Source organism: Mustela erminea, chromosome 1, assembly GCF_009829155.1.
Source record: "Mustela erminea isolate mMusErm1 chromosome 1, mMusErm1.Pri, whole genome shotgun sequence".
Taxonomy (NCBI): domain Eukaryota; kingdom Metazoa; phylum Chordata; class Mammalia; order Carnivora; family Mustelidae; genus Mustela; species Mustela erminea.
Window position 1 is genome coordinate 144,990,472 of NC_045614.1, and position 19,435 is coordinate 145,009,906.

The following is a 19,435-nucleotide window of genomic DNA, read 5'->3' on the forward strand; positions in this document are numbered from 1 at the left end:
GTGGGACTGTGCATTGTCAGAGATGACAAAGAAGAGAGAGTTTTTACCATGCTGGTAAAAGACCAAAGACAATGTCTGAGAAAAACCTTTTGATTTGGCTTAAAAGTCATTGGTGAACCCAGAGAGAGCAGTTTTAATAAAGTGGATGGAGACAGAAAGATTGCAGGGATTAAGAAGATGAGTAATAAAAGGATAAAGGGAATTTTTTTGGTGGTAGAATATTTAATGATTAACTTGTCAAGAATTTATCAAAGCTAAACATTCCCTACTACATGTGATTTTGTGACTTGAGGTTTAGTGGCACATCACATAGGTCCAACACACACACACACACACACACACACACACACACACACACACTTTTCTTCAATCACTGTATAAGGGACAAATGTTCATTTTAGCCTCATTTCATGTTCTTAAATCTCTATCCTGCCTTTTGCTTTCCTCTTGCTTATCTACATTCTTGTCTGCTAGTTACTCTGTCCATATTATCTATATGCTTGAAAACTGACATTAATCCTTTCTGGAACAAGGTGTGCCTAACAAATGAGTGAACGAATGAATGACTTCCCTTTACAGAATGCTGCCACTGGTATACCCCAATGGTAAATGCCTCATGGCAGGTATTCATGGCCAGAATGAGCAATCACAATCAATCTGTGGGCAGAGTCCTGGGAGTTCAGACCCTGAAATCTCAGCTGGCTCCAAGGCCCTTCTACCAGTCCTTAGGCCCCTTGGAGATCTACCATGCTGTTTTAATTCCTTTTACAAGTGAGGAAACAGGCTCTGAGAAGTTAAGTGACCTGCTCAAGGTCATATTGCTAAGAAATGGTAATCACACACTCAGGATTGGGTTCTTTCCAACAATTTATAGTGCCAACCCAGAATGCTTTTATCAATATCTACTTTTATTGGTACTCTAAGTTCTGATCAATGTTTTGTTTTGTTTCTCATTAGGGGAAACCCACACCAGAGAATGATTTCCATATCAGACAGGCAAATATTGACCTCAAAGTATGTATGCCGCCAGGGATAGAGGGACCACATGGGGAGAGGTTGCAAACAATTCCCTTGAATGCACACTGTCGACCATACCTGCTTTGCTGCATGGCTTGCCACGGTGATGGGTTTGCAAGCAGAAAGTGAGCAGATCCAGGGTTTGTAGATATATACAATCTTGGGGGGTCTTCTTTTTTAAAAAAATTCAAAATTAAGAATAGAGAATTAAAAAACTCATGTAGTGAAAGGCCCTGAAGCTTAAGTCTCATTAGTTCTACTTTCATTTCAGTTATAGATTTTAACTGTATTTTCTGGAGCAATGTACCATTTTTCTTTTTTTTTTTTAAGATTTTATTTATTTATTTGACACAGAGAGATCACAAGTAGACGGAGAGGCAGGCAGAGAGAGAGAGAGAGGGATGCAGGCTCCCTGCTGAGCAGAGAGCCCGACGAGGGACTTGATCCCAGGACCCTGAGATCATGACCTGAGCCGAAGGCAGTGGCTTAACCCACTGAGCCACCCAGGCACCCCACCATTTTTCAAGTAAATTTCTATTTTCCAACAGAACTCCTAAGCTTACGAAGGAATTTAACATGTGACAAAGAGGCATTACAAACCAATTGGGATGGAAGTATTATCCAATAAATGGTGCTGGTTAATGTGCTTAGACGTTCTCTGGATAGGGCATCTGGGTGGCTCAGTTGGTTAAGTGTTTGCCTTTGGCTCAGGTCATGATCCCAGGGTCCTGGGATTGAATCCTATATCGGGCTCCCTGCTCATTGGAGTTTCTCCCTCTGCCCCTCCCTCCCTGCTTGTGCTCATTCTATTTCTCTCTCTCTCACACAAAAATAAATAAATAAAATCTTTAAAAATAAAATTTTAAAGATTGAGCATTAAGAGAAAAACCAGCCATTGTTACCTTTGTCCTTTGAGGAATTAAGACTGCTTCATTGCAAGGAACTGAAATTAATAGTTACAAAACCTGTAACAATTGCTCCCAGATAGGGTATTAAAGGAGAATAAAATACAGAGCTTGATGGGAGGTGTCCTACTGCTGTTGAGGATTTAAATCATATAGGCTTCTCTGTAGTTTTCAAAATCAGGGTTCATCAACAGTGGACAGGTTGAGCTAGGAAGAGCTGAGATCCTGAGTCTAGACAACCACTTAGGGAAGGATAGAGGGTCCAGGAAGAGGGAAGTTAGTCTCAAATAAGTACTGCTGGTGGGAGCCCTGGGATAGACAGGCAGATCCGTATGCGGCTAAAGGCAGGAAGGCAGAGGGTAACCTCAGGGAGATCCAGCAGGGACCTGGTGGGTGAATCATAGCATAGCATCAAGGTAGCAAATGAATAAATAAATAAATGACATAAGAGGTGAAAAACTAGATAAGCTGGTTGTTGACATCAGAGACTCTGACAACACGTAATAGAAATCTAACCCCAGAGATTGGGGTTCAGAGCAGGAACTTCAGTTCCAGGCTCAGAGAACAGATGGACCTCAGTTCTGAAACCCAAAAGGTAGAGTAGGATACAGGCACTCATATTCTGGGTTACAAGGTGGGGGCTTGGTCAGGAGGAATCGGGCAAGTTAGTAGAACTGGGACAATATCCAAGCAGGATGAACAGGAACACCAACTTCCCACCTGAGCCTGGAATCTTAACATATTCCCTCTCAGTGGAATTAAGATTATTCTCTGGGCCTAAAGCTTGGCTCGTTCTTCAAAATGGAAGCTGTGTGGCCTCAGCTGTGGAACACAAAGGAGGCTGGGGTACAGTGTCAAGTAAGTTTTTCAATACTTATCTGTGGGTAAATTTTATGGTAAACTACAAACAGCGAATCACTTTTAAATCAAGAGGTGAAATAAATGCAATTTGAACATTGTTTAAAGTCCTTTGCTTCCAGTGCTACCCACAGGAATCAAACCTTTAAATAAGAAAATTAAGTACAACAAGAAACTTTAGAGAAACTAAATCTATGGTGTCAAGGATGGTAAATACCAGCAAGTATTTATTATGAACCTACTATGTGTCTGAGCCTTGTCCTACTGCCAACACCATCATATTGATTCAAAGGCAGCCAGCCAATCTACAGATTGTTCGATGACATCAGTCAATTAAATTTTTGTTTGGAGACAAAGATAACATAGAGGATAGGAATGTAGGCACAAGGCCAGATTGCCAAGATACAACTCCTGATTCCACTTCTTACTGGGTATGTAAAGCCCAGGCAAGTTACTTAATCTCATAGGGCCTCCGTTTTTTCAACTGTCAAATGAAGAGAATAATAAGAACCACACTTAGGACTGTTGAAAATTTTAAAGATTTTTATTTATTTATTTATTTATTTGACAGAGAGAAAGAGATATAACAAGCAGGCAGAGAGGCAGGCAGAGAGAGAGGACGAAGCAGGCTCCCTGTTGGGCAGAGAGCCCGATGTGGGGCCCGATCCCAGGACCCTAGGATCAGGACCGGAACCGAAGGTAGAGGCTTTAACCCACTGAGCCACCCAGGTCCCCCTGTTGTAAATTTTAAATTAGCTTATTCGTGTAAAGTATTTAGAATAATGTAGAGCATATAATAAGCATTCAGTGAATATTAGTTATTTATATTCAATATATTATTATTATTAATTATTATTAGTCTTGTGAATTCAAACTGGGAAATATAGAAAGACAAAACTGGTTACCAGTATGACAGAAAATGCATGGTGCCATGAAAAAGGTTGGGTTGTGGCGAAGCAATGTTGCATGAAGACCTCATTTACGGTAGTAGAGGAACTGTAAGGGAGCAGCAGGGAAGCCTGTCAGCAGAGAAAGGAAGAAGACACAAAGAGATATAGAGGGCTTGAGAGAGAGAGAGATCCCAGAGCCCATGGGAGAGATGGGGAGTCGCCCATCTGGAGAGGTGTCTTTGTTCCAAATGCACAGCAGTTCTGGCCACTGTCTCAGTATAATAAACCCCATTTTCTTTATTTTTTTTTTAATATTTTATCTATTTGACAGAGAGAGATCACAAGTGGAGAGAGAGGAGGAAGCAGGTTCCCTGCAGAGCAGAGAGCCCGATGTGGGACTCGATCCCAGGACCCTGAGATCATGACCTGAGCTGAAGGCAGAGGCTTAACCCACTGAGTCACCCAGGCGCCCCTAAACCCCATTTTCTTGAGGGCCTCCTTGCAACCCAAAAGCATAACTAGAACAGAGTCCACAGACTGGATGAGACATGATGCTTGAGCTCAGAGAGTTCTCTGTTAGTGTTTACAAACTAGCAATTCCAAAACAGAAATGTATTTTCTTTTTTTTTTTTTAAGATTTTATTTATGTATTTATTTGACACGGAGAAGGAGAGAGAGAACACAAGCAGGGGAGTGAGAGGCAGAAGGGGAAGGAGAAGCAGGTTCCCCGTGAAGCAGGGAGCCCACTCGGGACTCGATCCCACCTAAGGTAGAAGCTTAACCAACTGAGCCATCCAGGCATCCCCAGGAATCTATTTTCAATGATCAAGAGTTTCAACACACACCATGGTGGCCAGCTGAGCGATTCCTTTAACTATTTGCAGAAGTGAAACAAGGACATAGTTAAGAAGAGCTTCCCGGAGGAGGTGATACCAGTTTATGTTGCATCACAAACTATTAGAAGGAGGGTGTGGGGAAGAATAACAAGAGTTCAGACACCAAAAGAGCAGCAAAAGAAGAATCCCGAAGGCCAGAAATAGCCTGATGTGTATCCAGAAGTGCAGGAGAGCCTGCTGGGTTGCTAAGGGTTAGGAGGTCAGTACATGGTCAAAATGGATTTGGGGAATAGGATAGAATTTCATTCAACAAATATTTACTGATTATTTACCATGAGCCAAGCACCATTGAGGAAAGTGGGCATTACACTGTGAGCAAGAGCAGCAAGATGTCCTAACCTCTTGAAGTTTGCAGTCTGGTGGGAAACATAAGCATCAACAGAAAAATAGTGAATTTTAAGAACTCTAAAGTATAAATATCAAAAACAAAAACAGGACATGGTAACAGAGAGTTATGTGGTAATATAGAAGGAGGCTATTTTAGATGGTTGGCCAGAGGAGGAGGTGACATTTGAGCAGAAACCAGAAGAAAGTGATGGGGAGGCTGGTTGGTGGTAGCTTCCAGAAGTAGATTTAGGTGAAAGATCATGGAAGTCTGAAAGAGGGTGGAGCTGGTAAGATGGAGGCAAGGAAATGGTTCTTAAACCTTCACGAGATAAACTTTACAGGCCTTAGCTATTGTACAGATAAAGGGCGCGAGAAAGGGAAGAATGAGGACCAACTCTTAAATGTCTAGCTGAAATAACAAGGAAGATAGTAGGGTCACAAGCTGAGATGAAAGATGACGAGTTGCCTTTCAGAACAAGGGGGTCATAGGGCAATCCCTTAGATGGTGATGTCCCCAGCAGGTGGACTCTGGAGCTGGAGCAGAGGCCTGGAGTGGAGGTTTGGACTTGGGAATGAAGGCCATGTGGGTGGTCAGTGAAGCCAGTAGGGTCACTGAGATTGCCTGTTAGTCAGCCAACGAGTATTTAATGAGCTCTTACCAAGTGCTAGGCTGTGTGGCAAGTCTTTTCTTTTTCTTTTTCTTTTCTTTTTTTTTTTTTTTTTAAGATTTTATCTATTTACTTGACAGAGAGAGACACAGTGAGAGAGGGAACACAAGCAGGGGGAGTACGAGAGGGAAAAGCAGGCTTCCCGCCGAGAAGGGAACCCAATGTGGGGCTCCATCCCAGGACTCTGGGACCATGACGCAAGCCAAAGGCTGAGGCCTACCGACTGAGCCATCCAGGGGGCCCTGTGTGGCAAGTCTTGAAGGAGATTTCTTTTTAGTGGAGACATGAAAAAAAGATCTCTGAAAAGAAAAATGATTTCAAGTACTGATGATGGGAGTTGGGATGAAGTTAAAGTAAGATCATAGGATAAAGAATAATGGAGTGGGAGGAGCCAGTAGCGGCCAAAACAGTCTTCTGTAAGGACATAATACTTGAATTGAAAACTGAAGAAGGACATTGTCCTGTGAAAAGGATGAAGACCTTTAGAAACAAAAGAAAGTATGTCCTCAGGTCTTGTGATGGGAGTGGACTTGGTGTTATCTGAAGGATAGGTGAAACGTCAGAGTGGCTGGAACGGAGTGAGTGAGATAGGCTGGAGGGAGGTGCAAGGTGGGGTAGGCCAGATAGGAAGGAGACTGGGTTTTATCCTGAGGGAATGCATAGGGAAAGAAGAGAAGGCTGAGGAAAGAAGATTCCTGAAAACACCATCCTGAGGAACAAAGGGAATGCGGTGCCACAGAGGTCAGACCAGGAGAGGGTAAGTGATAAATTCTCCGGCAGAAATGAACATACTACTTTTGTGTTGTTGCACACAATGGCTATCTTGCGATGGATAAAACAAAAGGGTCAGGGGTGCCTGGGTGGGTCAGTTGGTTAAGCATCTGCCTTCGGCTCAGGTCCTGGTCCCAGGATCCTGGGATGGAGTCCCACATTGGGCGCCCTGCTCCTTGGGAGCCAGCTTCTCCCTGTCCCTGTGTCTGCCACTCCCCCTGCTCATGCTCTCTCTCCCTCTCCCCCTCTCTCTGTCAAATAAATAAATAAAATCTTTGAAAACAAAAAAACATGAAAGGATCATTTAATTCCACCCTTATCCCGTTTGTGAGCTACAGGCCCCAAAAGCCCATCAGTCCTGCCAGTTTTTTTAGTTTCCTCTTCCAATATAACAGTTTGAGTTTACATGGGATGTATATATCAGCATGGAATCAACATCCACAGGACTGTTTTAAGATAACTGCAGAAACTATTTCAGCATTATAATGCAATGGAACCTAAATGTCTTCTCAAGTCGATGAAGGCCTAAGCTGAAAATAGCACCCCGGTCTACTTATTCCAAGGTTACTTTTCAGTTTGCATCTAGCTTATGCCTCTGGTTGGAAAAAGCTATCTTTAGAAGTTTTATAGATTGCCACACCACAGGGAGGGACGGGAACCATTAACGACCTCTCTTGATCCACAGGCACAACACTTCGTTTGGATGTCTGGGATGGATGGAAGGAATTTCTGATGGGTTGTCTTCTGGGACAAAAACTTAAAGTGCAACGCTATTTATCGAATGAAGGACCAGTACTCAAGTACGGAGATAGAGCAAACGCTAAATTAAGTACTTTTTACTAAACTTCTATAGGACGTTGAGACTGCAATTCACTCTGTGGCTGGGTTGCTGCACTATGCTGGTTCCACTGAGAATGTCTCAAGCAGATGTTCTTACTGAGATATTTGCTGGGATAAGATCGCAGGGATGTCACCAGGGCTGACAGCCTTTGGTGACAGACTGCAGTTCAGGTAGACTTTCCTCAAGAAATGCTAACTATTTCAACAAGTGACTTCAGTTTGGTTTGGAAATCAGACTTTTCACAGCACTTTTGAAGCCTATCAGAATAAGTACCTTGCCACCCTCATATTCAATTATTCTAAAAAGCACTAATTGCTAACTGATTGGCTGAAAATTCTAGCTCCCTCTTCGTAAGCTGCCAAGTAATTTTTCAAACTTTTAATACAAGTCTTTTGTACATACTTTTGTCATACACGTGTGGCTGGGCAGTGGGCAGTAGGCTCAGAGAAGCACACGGTCATGTTAGCATGACTCTGCCATCAGCAACATCCCTAACGTGTAAGCTGCATTACTCTTATGGTTTTAATTCACTGGTATTTTTGGACAGTGTTCCCTCTTGGTGCTTTAATCATGCTTTACAGAAACCCACACATGCACCAAGAGCTCTAAGGGCTCTAAGAAGTGACAGATTAGAAAACCAGATTTTATAATTTTACATATTATTCATTATTTTAAAGTAATTTCTATTGGGGGATAGTAATAATTCCCTTTTTCCATGCTCTAAGTCCAAAGAAATTGTTGTGTTGCATTGGTACTTTATATTGTGCTTATTTATTGAGTACCTTTTAACATGACACTGTGTTATATGTATTACCTAATCTTATACTTTTGACAATTTTACAAGATAATACTCTTTTATCATGTTTTACAGATAAGGAAACTGACATTGAGAAATCTGCCCAATGCCACACAGCTAGGCAGGTCACAACTGGATGTGGAATCCCAATAATTTAACTCTAATGCTCAGATGCTTAACCATTCCACTTGACTTAACATTTTGATAAAATCTTAGGAACATGAGCAGCAGGGGTGTGCCCTGTCCGCAATATGCACTCCTGCACACAGCCCAGCTGACCCACCTAGGCCCATGTGCTCACTCTGCTCCAGGCCTTTTCGGCTCTGGTGATCAGTTTCCAGCCTAAAATCTCCCTGCACACACTATCCGTATTTCTCATCATGCTTAAACACACACACACACACACACACACACACACACGCATGCATGTATGAATAGAATGGACAGAGGCACAAAGGGAGGAGGGGAAAATATATCAAACAGTTCAGAAAATACACATGAACAAACTAAAAGTATATTGAGCATGTACTATGCCAGATCCTAGGTATATAGCAAAAAACAAGATATGGCCCCTGCCTTCTGCAACCTTGCAGTCCAGGAGGGGAAACAGAAAACAAGTAACCGATTCTTGCAGAAGCAGAATTGCAAAATATTTAGGGGCACAAACTCCAGGATCCTTCTGTCTAGGTTCAAAGCCCATCCCTGTTCAGTTGTGTAAACTTGGGCAAGTTATATAATCATCCTGTATCTCAGTTTCCTCTTTGCTAAAAAGGGGATAATAATTGCATCTATCTCCTAGAATAGCTTTAGAGATTGCATGACATAGCAATCATAGGAATTTAGAAGGGGGCTGGCACATGGTAAGCAGGACATAAATGTTAGGTGTTGTTGCTCTTACTAGTCAGTGTGAAAGTGTTAGGACACGGACATAGTGCAAGATGATATGGGAACGTGTGGTGTGGGCAACCAACCAGAATTACCGGTTCAGGTGAAGTACCCTGAAAAAGGCAATTGATGAGATCTAAATGGTTGAGTAAAAGGTAGGGAGAAAAAAAAAAAAAAAAGATATTCCCAAACAGATGGAACCACCCATACAACAAAGTCCCAGGGGGGCAAGAGAATAGATTCAAGGAACTGAAACAAGTTCCACATGGTAGATCACTGAGTGAGAGGGAGCTAGTGGCCGGAGGCTAGAAGGATAAGAAGAGGCCAGCTCTTACAGCTACCCATAAGAATGTAAAGGAATTTGGACTTTATATTTTAAATGTTGGGAAGATATTTAAGGTAGAGAAAAGCCAGGATGAGATCTGAGTTTTAGAACGTTGGCCCTGGTTGTAGTTTGAGGAAAAGAGGCAGGCAGGAGACAGATCGACCATGAAGAGGTTGACAATGGCCAGAACTAGGCTAATGACAGCAGAGGTAGGGCTAAGAAAACAAACTACAAAAAGATACATTTGCGAAAGAGCATCAGTAAATCTTGGTGAAAGAGTGCCTCTAGCTCTCATAACTTCAGTGCTAAGGATGAAAGCAAAGGCCAGTTAGTTCATCCAGGAGGGGCTCTTCTCCCCAAATCAAGAAAACTGATCCCATCCAGAGATGCTGATTTGCATTAATGAATTTTGACAAAAACTCATGTGTGAACCAAAATGCCAGTGTATTAATGTAATTGCTCTAATTAGTTATAATCTAACCACCACAATTCTAATCTAACTGTAGGTCCCAGAGACCCACATGTTCTGGGCAGGTCATCTTCCTTACACAGGAACCCACACACACATCAAAAGATGGTGTGATGAGCGTGTAACCAGTGAGAGGAGAGTCGGTTATTTGCAATAGATTTCAGATGATAGCAGGCAAGCTTGTCTCCATCTCTATGATGGGGTCAGAGAGCCGGGCCCAAATATATCCTGTATCTATATCACTATATACCTAGTGGGACCCTATCTAGGTTTGCCTCCCTAATTCTTATCTCTCTAAACAGCCTGCACCAGTCATTCAGCTTATGCCTTATGGGGTATTGTAGGGACAGCAGGAAGGCCAGTGTGGTTCCAGCGCGCTGACAGGGAAGGGGTGTTATGAGAACGGAGGCAGGAGCCAGATTGTGAGAGGCCTTGTAAGCCAAGGTGAGGAGTTAGGATTTCAATTGCAGTGGGAAGTTATTTGAGGGAAGGAAGAGGAGCTCCAGTTAGGAGACTGCGGCACTGGTGGTAGTGCTGGTGGGGGCGCAACCTAGTGGTTTCAGTCAGAATAGCAGTAGAGACTTTGAGAAGCCCAAAATAAACACTATTGTTAGAAAAGACGAAACAGACCTGTACCCCTGGGGATAAAAATATATTATATGTTTATAAAAAATAAAAAATAAATAAAATTGTTTATAAAAAATAAAAAATAAATAAAATTTTAAAAAAATAAAAGACAAAAGAAACAAATACTCAAAACATTCAAATTTCTTCGTGCTGGATTTCTTCCAAAACTTCCCCACTTAATATAAAGCTTGAGGGGTGCCTGGGTGGCTCAGTCATTTAAGGGTCCAACTCTTTGATTTCGGCTCAGGTCATGATCTCAGGGTTTTGAGATCAAGTCCTGTGTCAAGCTCTGTGCAGGGCTTAAGATTCTCTATCTCCCTCTCTCCCTACCCCTCTACCCTCTCTTTCCCTCCCTCTCTTAAAAAAAAAAAAAAAATATATATATATATATATATATATATTTATATATATATATAAATATATATATATATATATATATATATTTTTTTTTTTTTCCCTTAGCATCTGAGTTTCATAAGAAAGAAAACCACTCTAAGAAAAGCACTTTGAACAATTTACCTGTGCATAGTGGGATAATGTGGCTAAGCAGGACCTGTGCAGTTTATTTTTTTTTAAGACTTTATTTATTTGAGTTAGAGAGCATGTACAGAGGCTGGGGGCAAAGGCAGAAGGAAAGGGAGAAGCAAACTCCCTGCTAAGCAGGGGGCTCGATCCCAGGACTCTGAGATCATGACCTGAGCTGAAGGCAGACGTTTGACCAACTGAGCCACCCAGGTGCCCCAGGACCTGTGCAGTTTAACCTATATATTACCATATGTCTTTTCTGAAATTTTTTACTTAAAAGTTAGGAAGAAATAAACATTTTAACTAGCATGCTTTGTGGTTATTTAGTGTAGCTACATTTATCCATTTGCTGACTTCCTAAACACTCACCTCTACTTATTTCATTCATTCAGGTATCAGAAAAAGGTAGCCCTGTACATCGCCGCCTTTTATGGGTACATTGAGCTCACTGAATGGGCCCTGAAGCAGGGTGTGCGGCCCGAAGAGGCTGTGGGTGTTCACCCCTGTCGAGCATGGTGCCATGAAGCCCTTCATGCAGATGTCTCTAAATGCCCCATTCATGCAGCTGCAGAAATGGGCCAACTGTTGATTCTGAAGGCCTTTGTCCACTGCAGCGTGCTGTGCCTGGAATGCAAAAATGCAGCAGGACAAATTCCCCTGACCATCGCCTTTAAACACAAGCATAAAGACTGTGTATTGTATTTATTGAGTAAAATGTGGTCCACGGTTTCTTTTCCGAAAATTTCAGTCCCCATGAGGATTTATATTAAAATAAAACAATGGGTCCTCAGAGCCCAGAGTCACAACCTTAATAAAAGCCAGCTTTGCAGAGCAAGGGTCTCTGGGGCAAAAGTCGGAGACACGGTGATGGTGGATGGTTTCAGCACGCCAAAAATGACCTCCAAGAGCTGGTACAAGGCTAGGTGCGAGGATTCACAAAGCACCGCGGCCAAGCTACCGCCTCTCAGGGAAGAAACTGCAAGCCGGAAACCTGTCAATCCTTTGGCAATTTCACAGCACGACACAAAACAACAAACCTTGAAATTGCCTCCGCTGGTAGATGCAAGTACATTCTCTGAATTACAAAGACATCAACAACAGCATCAGAAAAAAATTACTGCCACAGCTAGGAAAAAAGAAAAGCTCATAAAAAATACGTATCTCCCTCAAGTCCCCCTCCCCCCAGTTTCCAGAGTGGGCTACTCACACCCATCTTTTTACTATGCAACACCCAAAGCGGACTTTTTACTCAAATCCTCCTTGGTGTGTTTCTCGGAGCACAGTGGTAAGACTCCAAGGGAGAATGCCATTTACTGCTTAGCGGTGGCCAGGTAATGTTTTCTTTTTAAACATACAAGGGCAAACCTTTAGTAGGGCATGTCTAGGGCAGGGAATGGTCCATGAAGCCCTACCAAGCCATATAATGTAGTACAGGTTGTTCCAGTGCATCAGTAACCGGCTTCACAGACCTCACCTTAGCCTTGTGTCTAGGACCAAATAAACCCATTTTACCGGCCAGACCAATCTGTGTAGCACCTGACTCCTCAGGCTTTCAGAAAGAAAGGAGACACATGCAAAGAGTTGTATCAAATAGCAAGGTCCCTTGCTTATTCTTTTTTTTTAATTAGTAAGAAATTGTTAATTATAATTAAAAGGAGAAGGGGGAAACTTGAAGTATGGGAGAGAGGCATCAAAAGTGTCATGGATAACTGGATGGTGATGAAAGGGGGAGGAAAAAAGGAACAACTATGAAGACTTCAGTTGACTTACTGGGCAAGACATACTGGTTGGGGAAAATCTATATTGGACAGTGTGATAGAGTTGATATTAATATTTTAGGTCGTTTAAAAAGTAACCCATTGTCACATTTAAAACCAGAAACAGATGTATCAGGAGTGGACTTTTCAGGCATATTCATTTCACAAGATAAACTTTTACATATTGGTCATCAGATTTCACTGAAAACACAACTCTGATCAGATCTGAGGTCCCATCCATTACTTATAATGTATTATTGGATGCTACTATTACAGTAGAAATATAGATTTATGAGAAGCTTTTCCCCCTAATCAACATAATGAAAAGGAAAGAACAAAACAAGGCTAGATTGTTTTCGTTGCCTCTCTGTATTGGTCTTTGGTTCAGCTCTACTTTATTTCCCCTAAACTGTTGCCACCTAGTGGTCAGAGAAATTTGGGCTCTAAAACTGACAAAATTCAGGACTGCACGAGATTGACAGAAGGTAAAGAAACTGCTTACCAACTTGGATCTGGGTAATTTGTGATACAGCTCTGACTAGAATGCATAAAAAGAGATATTCTAAAATTCTAGAAAAAGACTAGAAATTGATTGGTTGAAAAAAATCACATAGCCATCTTAAAATCAGGCTGTAAACGTTAGAAAAGAAATACTGATTAGTTTTATCAACAGATGCACATTAGAAAGCAAACAATGTACTTTTAAAATATTCTAAAGTGCTTATTATGTCCCAATAAGTGCTAGGCAGAATGCAAACATGCAAAGGTAAAGCAAGGAGTTAATCCAGAACATTAATGATGAGTTAGACAAACTTGAACAGAGTTCAAATATTTGAAACACTAAAGTACTTTAATGCAAAATTGCTTCTCATAGATTCAGTGAATGCCCTTTAGATTTAAGGACTTCATCAGACAAAAGGAGCCAGGTAGCGGTGGCAACATGGTCAAGGGCACTGCTTTACGAAGGGATCAGAGACAACTTTAGTTTTCAAAGAAGTAAGTGGATCTGCAAAAGGCATTTTAGGGGAGAGGGAGAAACTGGCTGAAGGTGAGACTAGCAAGGCAAATTGCACCTATGCTGAGATCTCCTTGTGTGCCCACGTGGAGAGTCCGCTTATTAGGAAGTAGGTAGGAAGATCACAGAAGTTTTTTTGTTTTTTCTTTTTGTTTTTATCAGGTAAGTCACATAAGCAGTTTATGTTTCTTTTTGAAGACAAATCTGGTGGAGATGTGTGGAAGAATCACTGGGAAGAAGTCTTACTGAAGCTGTGGAAGGCCTACTGTAGATTTAGGAGGCTGTAATAAGAGAAACAAGGAATGATAAAAACCTGGACTAGAGCAGAAGTAGGTAGGGAAGAGGAGGAAAGCCAAATATGAAAGATACTTCTGAGGAATGATCTGCAACACTAGATCACTAATTAGATGTAGAAGCAGAGAGAGAAGGAGGAATGGAGGTTTGTTTCCAGGTGTAGAGATGGTGAGGAGATAGCAAAGGCACAGTGTTAGAGCAGGAATACTGAAAGGGGGCAGGTTTAGGAAGAAGATAAAAGATGTGGAAATTGGAAGTGTGGATCAGGATTTAGGAGTCAAGGATATGTGAGTTGAACCAATAAGTAAGCAAGGCCTTCTAGGATGAGGGTGCAGAGAGAGAGAAAGACAAAGGACAGACTCTGAGAGGGCCCCTCTGTAGTAAATCACATTTATACCCTACTAAGTAGGAGTGATCATATTTAAATCTGCAAGTCTTTATTAGTATATAGCCAGAGAAGAGCTACCATAAAACATAAAGTTTCATTGCATTATGGTAAAAGGGTATTTAATATCATACCAATGGGGGAAAAAATGTGTTTTTGTGATGGAAAAGGAGGAGAGGGAGATGCATCAGGGAATACATGATGTATAAGGATGCTAGGGGAAGAGAAAAGTTTCTATCTAGAGAATTCTATGTAACGTTGAGTGGTCTTCTGTTTCCAGCTGTTGGGGCTAAATTTCTAGTATTGCCTTGGTAAAATATTCCCAATGCTTCACAAGGAACTAATTTGAGAAAGATTCCTGTTTTCTATTTTTACAACTTACCTTGTGTGACAAGATAAGCTAGCGACAGCTCCAAAATCAACCTGGAGAGTTCTATCATTTCAGCAATAAATAGAGACAATATTGGACTTCCTTACAAACTATTTGTCTTGTTTTCTTTCAGTGCCTTTAAAGAGAAACGATGGCTTCAGCAGTTAGGAATAGCAAGAGTTCTAGCCAAAAAGAGCATTTCTAACCTGAATACACAAGGAGGCCTAACAGCATGTGAAACTCCTCCAGAAATTGTACTTTGAAAAGTCATGATACCTCCAGTTTGGGCAAAGACCTGATCCAACAGAAACTTCAGTTCTCATATTAACATTTCAAGTAACGAATGCTATAATTTCTAATAACAGTCCTAATGCTGTACAACCATCGACAGGATATTTAGTGTTGAACATCATGTTTTCTAGAACTCCATCACTGTAAGTGAACATTTCAGGCATGTGTTTTTTTACATAGTTCATTGAAGAATTCTTAAGAAACGGAGAGGAGTAGCCGCCTACAGTGGTCTTTCCTACAGGGTAGGAAAACTGGAAGAATGGGAAACAGGATGGGCAGAGGGTGAGAATTTTCACTGTAGCTTTCTCTGTTTTTGTTTTCCTGGGGTTATTTTTAATGCTTTTTGTTTTTTAAACCATATGAAAGTAGTACATAGTAAAAATAAATTAATTTTAAAACTCTCTATAGGGAAAGTCCCTAGGGGAGTTACAAATACTGTTTAGGTCAAGTACTTGGTCTCGGACATCTTTTGAACTTCTGCTAAAATATCACTATTAATTTTTTAAATTGATACATACAGTGAATTTCACAAATCTTAAGTGTAAGATTCAACTGTTCTGACAAATATATACATCAGTATAACCAGCACTCCAATCAAGATGTAAATATTTCCATTTCCCCAGAAAGTCCCTTCAAACCCCCATAGCTAAGTCCATCCCAGTCCCCCACAGACACCTACTACTCTGTTTTTTTACAGTGAACTTTACTTTTAATTCTTTCTGTTGTACATTTGCTTTCTTATTTGTTTATTTTTTTCCCTTTTCTTTCTTCCTTTTTTACAGTTTCTACTTCTCTGATTAAATTTTTCATCATCACCTAATATTTTGGACATATTATTCGTAGTTTGGGTTCAGTTCAGTTCTAATAACTCCAATATCTGTACTTCATTCAGATCTTTTTTAGACTGTTTTTTATTATCTAGCATATTCCATTGTATGGAATTTATCTGTTCAACTGTATATATATTTGGGTTGCCTCCAGTTTGTGTTATTATGAATAAAACTGCTATGAACATTATTGTAAGGTCTTTTCCTGGACATATGCTTTCATCTGTCTTGGGCAAATACTTACAAGTGGAATTGTTGGATAAGAGGGTAAATGTACCTTTAACATTATAAGAAATTGCACAACAGTTCTCCGAAGTGGTTTTATGATTTTTATACTCCCATTAACAATGTACAAATGTTCTCTTTTTAAAAAGATTTCATTTATTTATTTATTTATTTATTTGACACAGAGAGAGAGAGAGAACACAAGCAGGGGAAGGGGCAGTATGAGAAGGAGAAGCAAGCTCCCCACTGAGAAGTTACCCCACTCCTGCAACCCCATGTAAGGCTCCATGCAGGGCTCAATCCCAGGACCCTGGGATCATGACCTGAGCTGAAAGCAGACACTTAACTGACTGAGCCACCCAGGTGCCCCTACAGTGTACAATGTTCTGGTCACTCCACATACTCATCAAAATTTTGTGTCATCAGTGTTTTTTATTTTGTTTTTCTAGTGGGTTAAAATGACATCTCTTTGTGTATTAATTTGCATTTTCTTGATGATTAATGATACTGAATGCTTTTTCATTTGCTTATTGGTCATTTGTATAGCTTCTTCTGTGAAGTATCAACTCAAGAGTTTTGCCCACTTAAAATACCGGGTTATTTATCTTTTAATTATTTGATTATTGGAGATTTTCATATACTCATGGTACAACTTTCTGTACCATGAGTATATAAAAATCTGGGTGGCTCAGTGGGTTAAGACTCTGCCTTCTGCTCAGGTCATGGTCTCAGGGCCCCGGGATTGAGGCCCGCATCGGGCTGTCTGCTCAGCAGGGAGCCTGGTTCCATCCCCCTCTCTGCCTGCCCCTCCGCCTACTTGTGATCTCTCTGTCAAATAAATAAATAAAATCTTAAAAAAAAAGCCAAATTCTATCTCAGATATATGTATTGCAAATATGTTCTCCCAGTCTGTGGTTCACTTTTCCATTTTATTAATAGTGCCTTTTTGTGAATGAAAGTTTTTAACTTTGATCAAGTACAATTTATTGGGCTTTTTTTCCTTTATGCATCGTGTCTTCTGTTTCCTCTTTATGAACTCTTTGCCTATCCCAAAGTCGTGATGATATCCTCATATGTTTTCTTCTAGAAGTTTCATGTTTTAGCTTTTACATTAAATCTATAATCCATCGTGAATTATTTTTGTGTATGGGATATGAGGTGAGAATCAGGATTCATTTTTTTCTTGTAAGTTTATCAAATTGTTCTAGTACCAGTTGTTGAAAAGACTTTCTTTTCTCTCACTGAATTACATTGGTATCTTTATCAAAAATCAATTTACAGGGGTGCCTGCGTGGCTCAGTGGGTTAAGCCTCTGCCTTTGGCTCAGGTCATGATCTCAGGGTCCTAGGATCCAGCCCCACATCGGACTCTCTGCTCAGCAGGGAGCCTGCTTCACCGCCCCCCCAACCCCGCCTGCTTGTGATCTCTGTCAAATAAATAAATAAAATCTTTTTTAAAGTAAAATAAATAATAAATGAAATATTAATATTTTATTTATATTTAATTTTATTTTTATATAAATTTAAAAATCTTTTTTAAAATCATTACAATATCATTATGGATCTATTTCCAGACTCTCTATTTTGTTCCATTGATTTATTTATTTATGATTATACTAATACCACACTGTCTTAAGTACTATAGCTGTACAGTGGGTCTTAAAATCAGATAGTATGTCTATTCTGGCCTTATTCTTCTTTTTCCAAGTTTGTTTCAGTTATTCTCAGTCCTTTGCATTTTCATATAGATTTTTAAGAGAACTTGTCATTCTCTATAAAAAAGCAAAAATAATATCTTAATAATATTGCCTCTTACAACCCATGATATATTTCTCTATCCATGTCACTATTTATTTAAATCTTCCTTTATTTCTCTCATCAGTTTTTTTTTAGTTTTTAGGGTAGGGGGTCTTACAAACATTTTGTTAAATTTTTCTTAAATATTTTATATTTTTTGATAGTATTTGCTAGGAAGATTTTTCTTCTTAGGATTTTTTTTTTAACTTGTTATTTGATTGAGAGAGAGAGAGAGAGAGAACACAAGCAGAGGAGAAGCAGACTCCCAGCAGACGCTCCACCAACAACCACCCAGGTGCCCTGCTAGGTAGATTTCTAAGACAGATTTTGTTACAACAGTCAAAGGCACCGAAAACCTAAAGCTCACTTTAAAAAATAATTTAAAGTATCTAGTTAGATACTATGGGGTTGGGGCGCATAGAAGGTTAATGTAAAAGCAAATACAAAAATGAATTGGGTGCTTGGGTGGCTCAGTTGTTAAGCCTATGCCTTCAGCTCAGGTCATGATCCCAGGGTTTGGGGATCCAGCCCTGCACGGGGCTCCCTGCTTGGCGGGAAGCCTGCTTCTCCCTCTCCCACTCCCCCTGCTTGTGTTCCCTCTCTTGCTGTTTCTCTCTGTCAAATAAATAGATAAAATCTTTAAAAGAAAAGCAAATATAAAGATGATGTCAAAGAGATGTTGGAAAGCAGCATGTGCATAGGTGTTAGTTCACTATAGAGACAACAAGAAGGCATAGTAACTGGAAGAGGGCCCTGCTGAGGTTCTGGGGTACCTCTCCCTGAGGTTCTGGGGTATTTCTCCATCTGGGTTACTCGGCGTGCTCAATTTGAGGAAATTCAACAAGAAGTTTTGTATTTTTTTTTAATCTTTCCCAGTTTCTGTTTGCATTTTATAATCCAACTGAAAAAGTGAACTAAAAAAAAATTTTAGGGGTGGCTGGGTGGCTCAGTCAGTTTAGTGTCTGCCCTTGGCTTAGGTCATGATCTCAGAGTCCTGGGGTCCAACCCTACATCCCTCTGTCTGCCTGTCTGGCTCCTGCTCAGCGGGGAATCTGCTTCTCCCTCTGTCCCTGCCCCCTCTCCATGCTCACTCACGCGCGCTCTCTCTCTCTCTCTCTCTCTCTCAAAATAAATAAATAAATACATACATACACTAAAACAATTCTTTAAAAATCTAAAGAACTAATTCATGCATTTTGTGCTCGCTTCAGATTCATGACAGTGCCATTCCTAAGAGTGATGGTATCACCACACTTTTCTGCCCTTCACAGTATGCTGAATTGAACTGGATCTCCTTGCAGGGGATGATAATATTTTGTGTAACGTTGAAACACCATCAAGGAAATACTGGTGCAGAGATTCTGGGGCTGGAATGCCTAAGAGAGAAAAAGGAATGTGGGGAAATCTAAAGGAAAAGGAAAGTGCATGAGGTGGAGGGAGATAGAAAGACAAGGAGAGAATGTGAGAGGACAATTGTTATGAATCCCTGTTCCCCGCTAGAGTCAACAGAAAAACGAATGAGTCGTTCTTCTTTCATCACTTTGCCCTAGGAGTGAAACAGCATGAAGTGACTTTAAGACCTTCTATTCTTAGTGCTGCACAGTTGTAAACCATTAGTATTAGCAGGCACAGGCATACCCTGGGACACTTATTCTAAACCTGAATCTTATTGGAA

The 19,435-nt window shown here is 40.6% G+C and overlaps 1 protein-coding gene and 1 long non-coding RNA gene across 4 annotated transcripts in view; one reads left to right on the forward strand and one right to left on the reverse strand.

Moving 5' to 3' along the window:
• Positions 1–15,919, forward strand: part of ANKUB1 (ankyrin repeat and ubiquitin domain containing 1) — a 32,958-nt gene extending 17,039 nt beyond the window's left edge. For both annotated transcript variants that reach the window (XM_032345673.1, XM_032345678.1), the window contains exons 4-6: positions 7,018–7,132; positions 11,193–12,131; positions 14,755–15,919. In XM_032345673.1, the coding sequence (XP_032201564.1) occupies positions 7,018–7,132; positions 11,193–12,131; positions 14,755–14,884 (1,184 nt within the window). In that variant the 3' untranslated portion in view covers positions 14,885–15,919. The remainder of the gene's footprint in view (positions 1–7,017; positions 7,133–11,192; positions 12,132–14,754) is intronic.
• The window catches only part of LOC116592570, a 32,142-nt gene that overhangs the window by 10,136 nt on the left and 2,571 nt on the right, over positions 1–19,435 (reverse strand). The window contains exon 3 of one of the 2 annotated variants that reach the window (XR_004286526.1): positions 1,096–1,186. This is a non-coding gene — a long non-coding RNA (uncharacterized LOC116592570). Of the gene's footprint in view, positions 1–1,095; positions 1,190–19,435 lie in introns of both variants that reach the window. The other variant, XR_004286524.1, reaches the window with a different exon arrangement.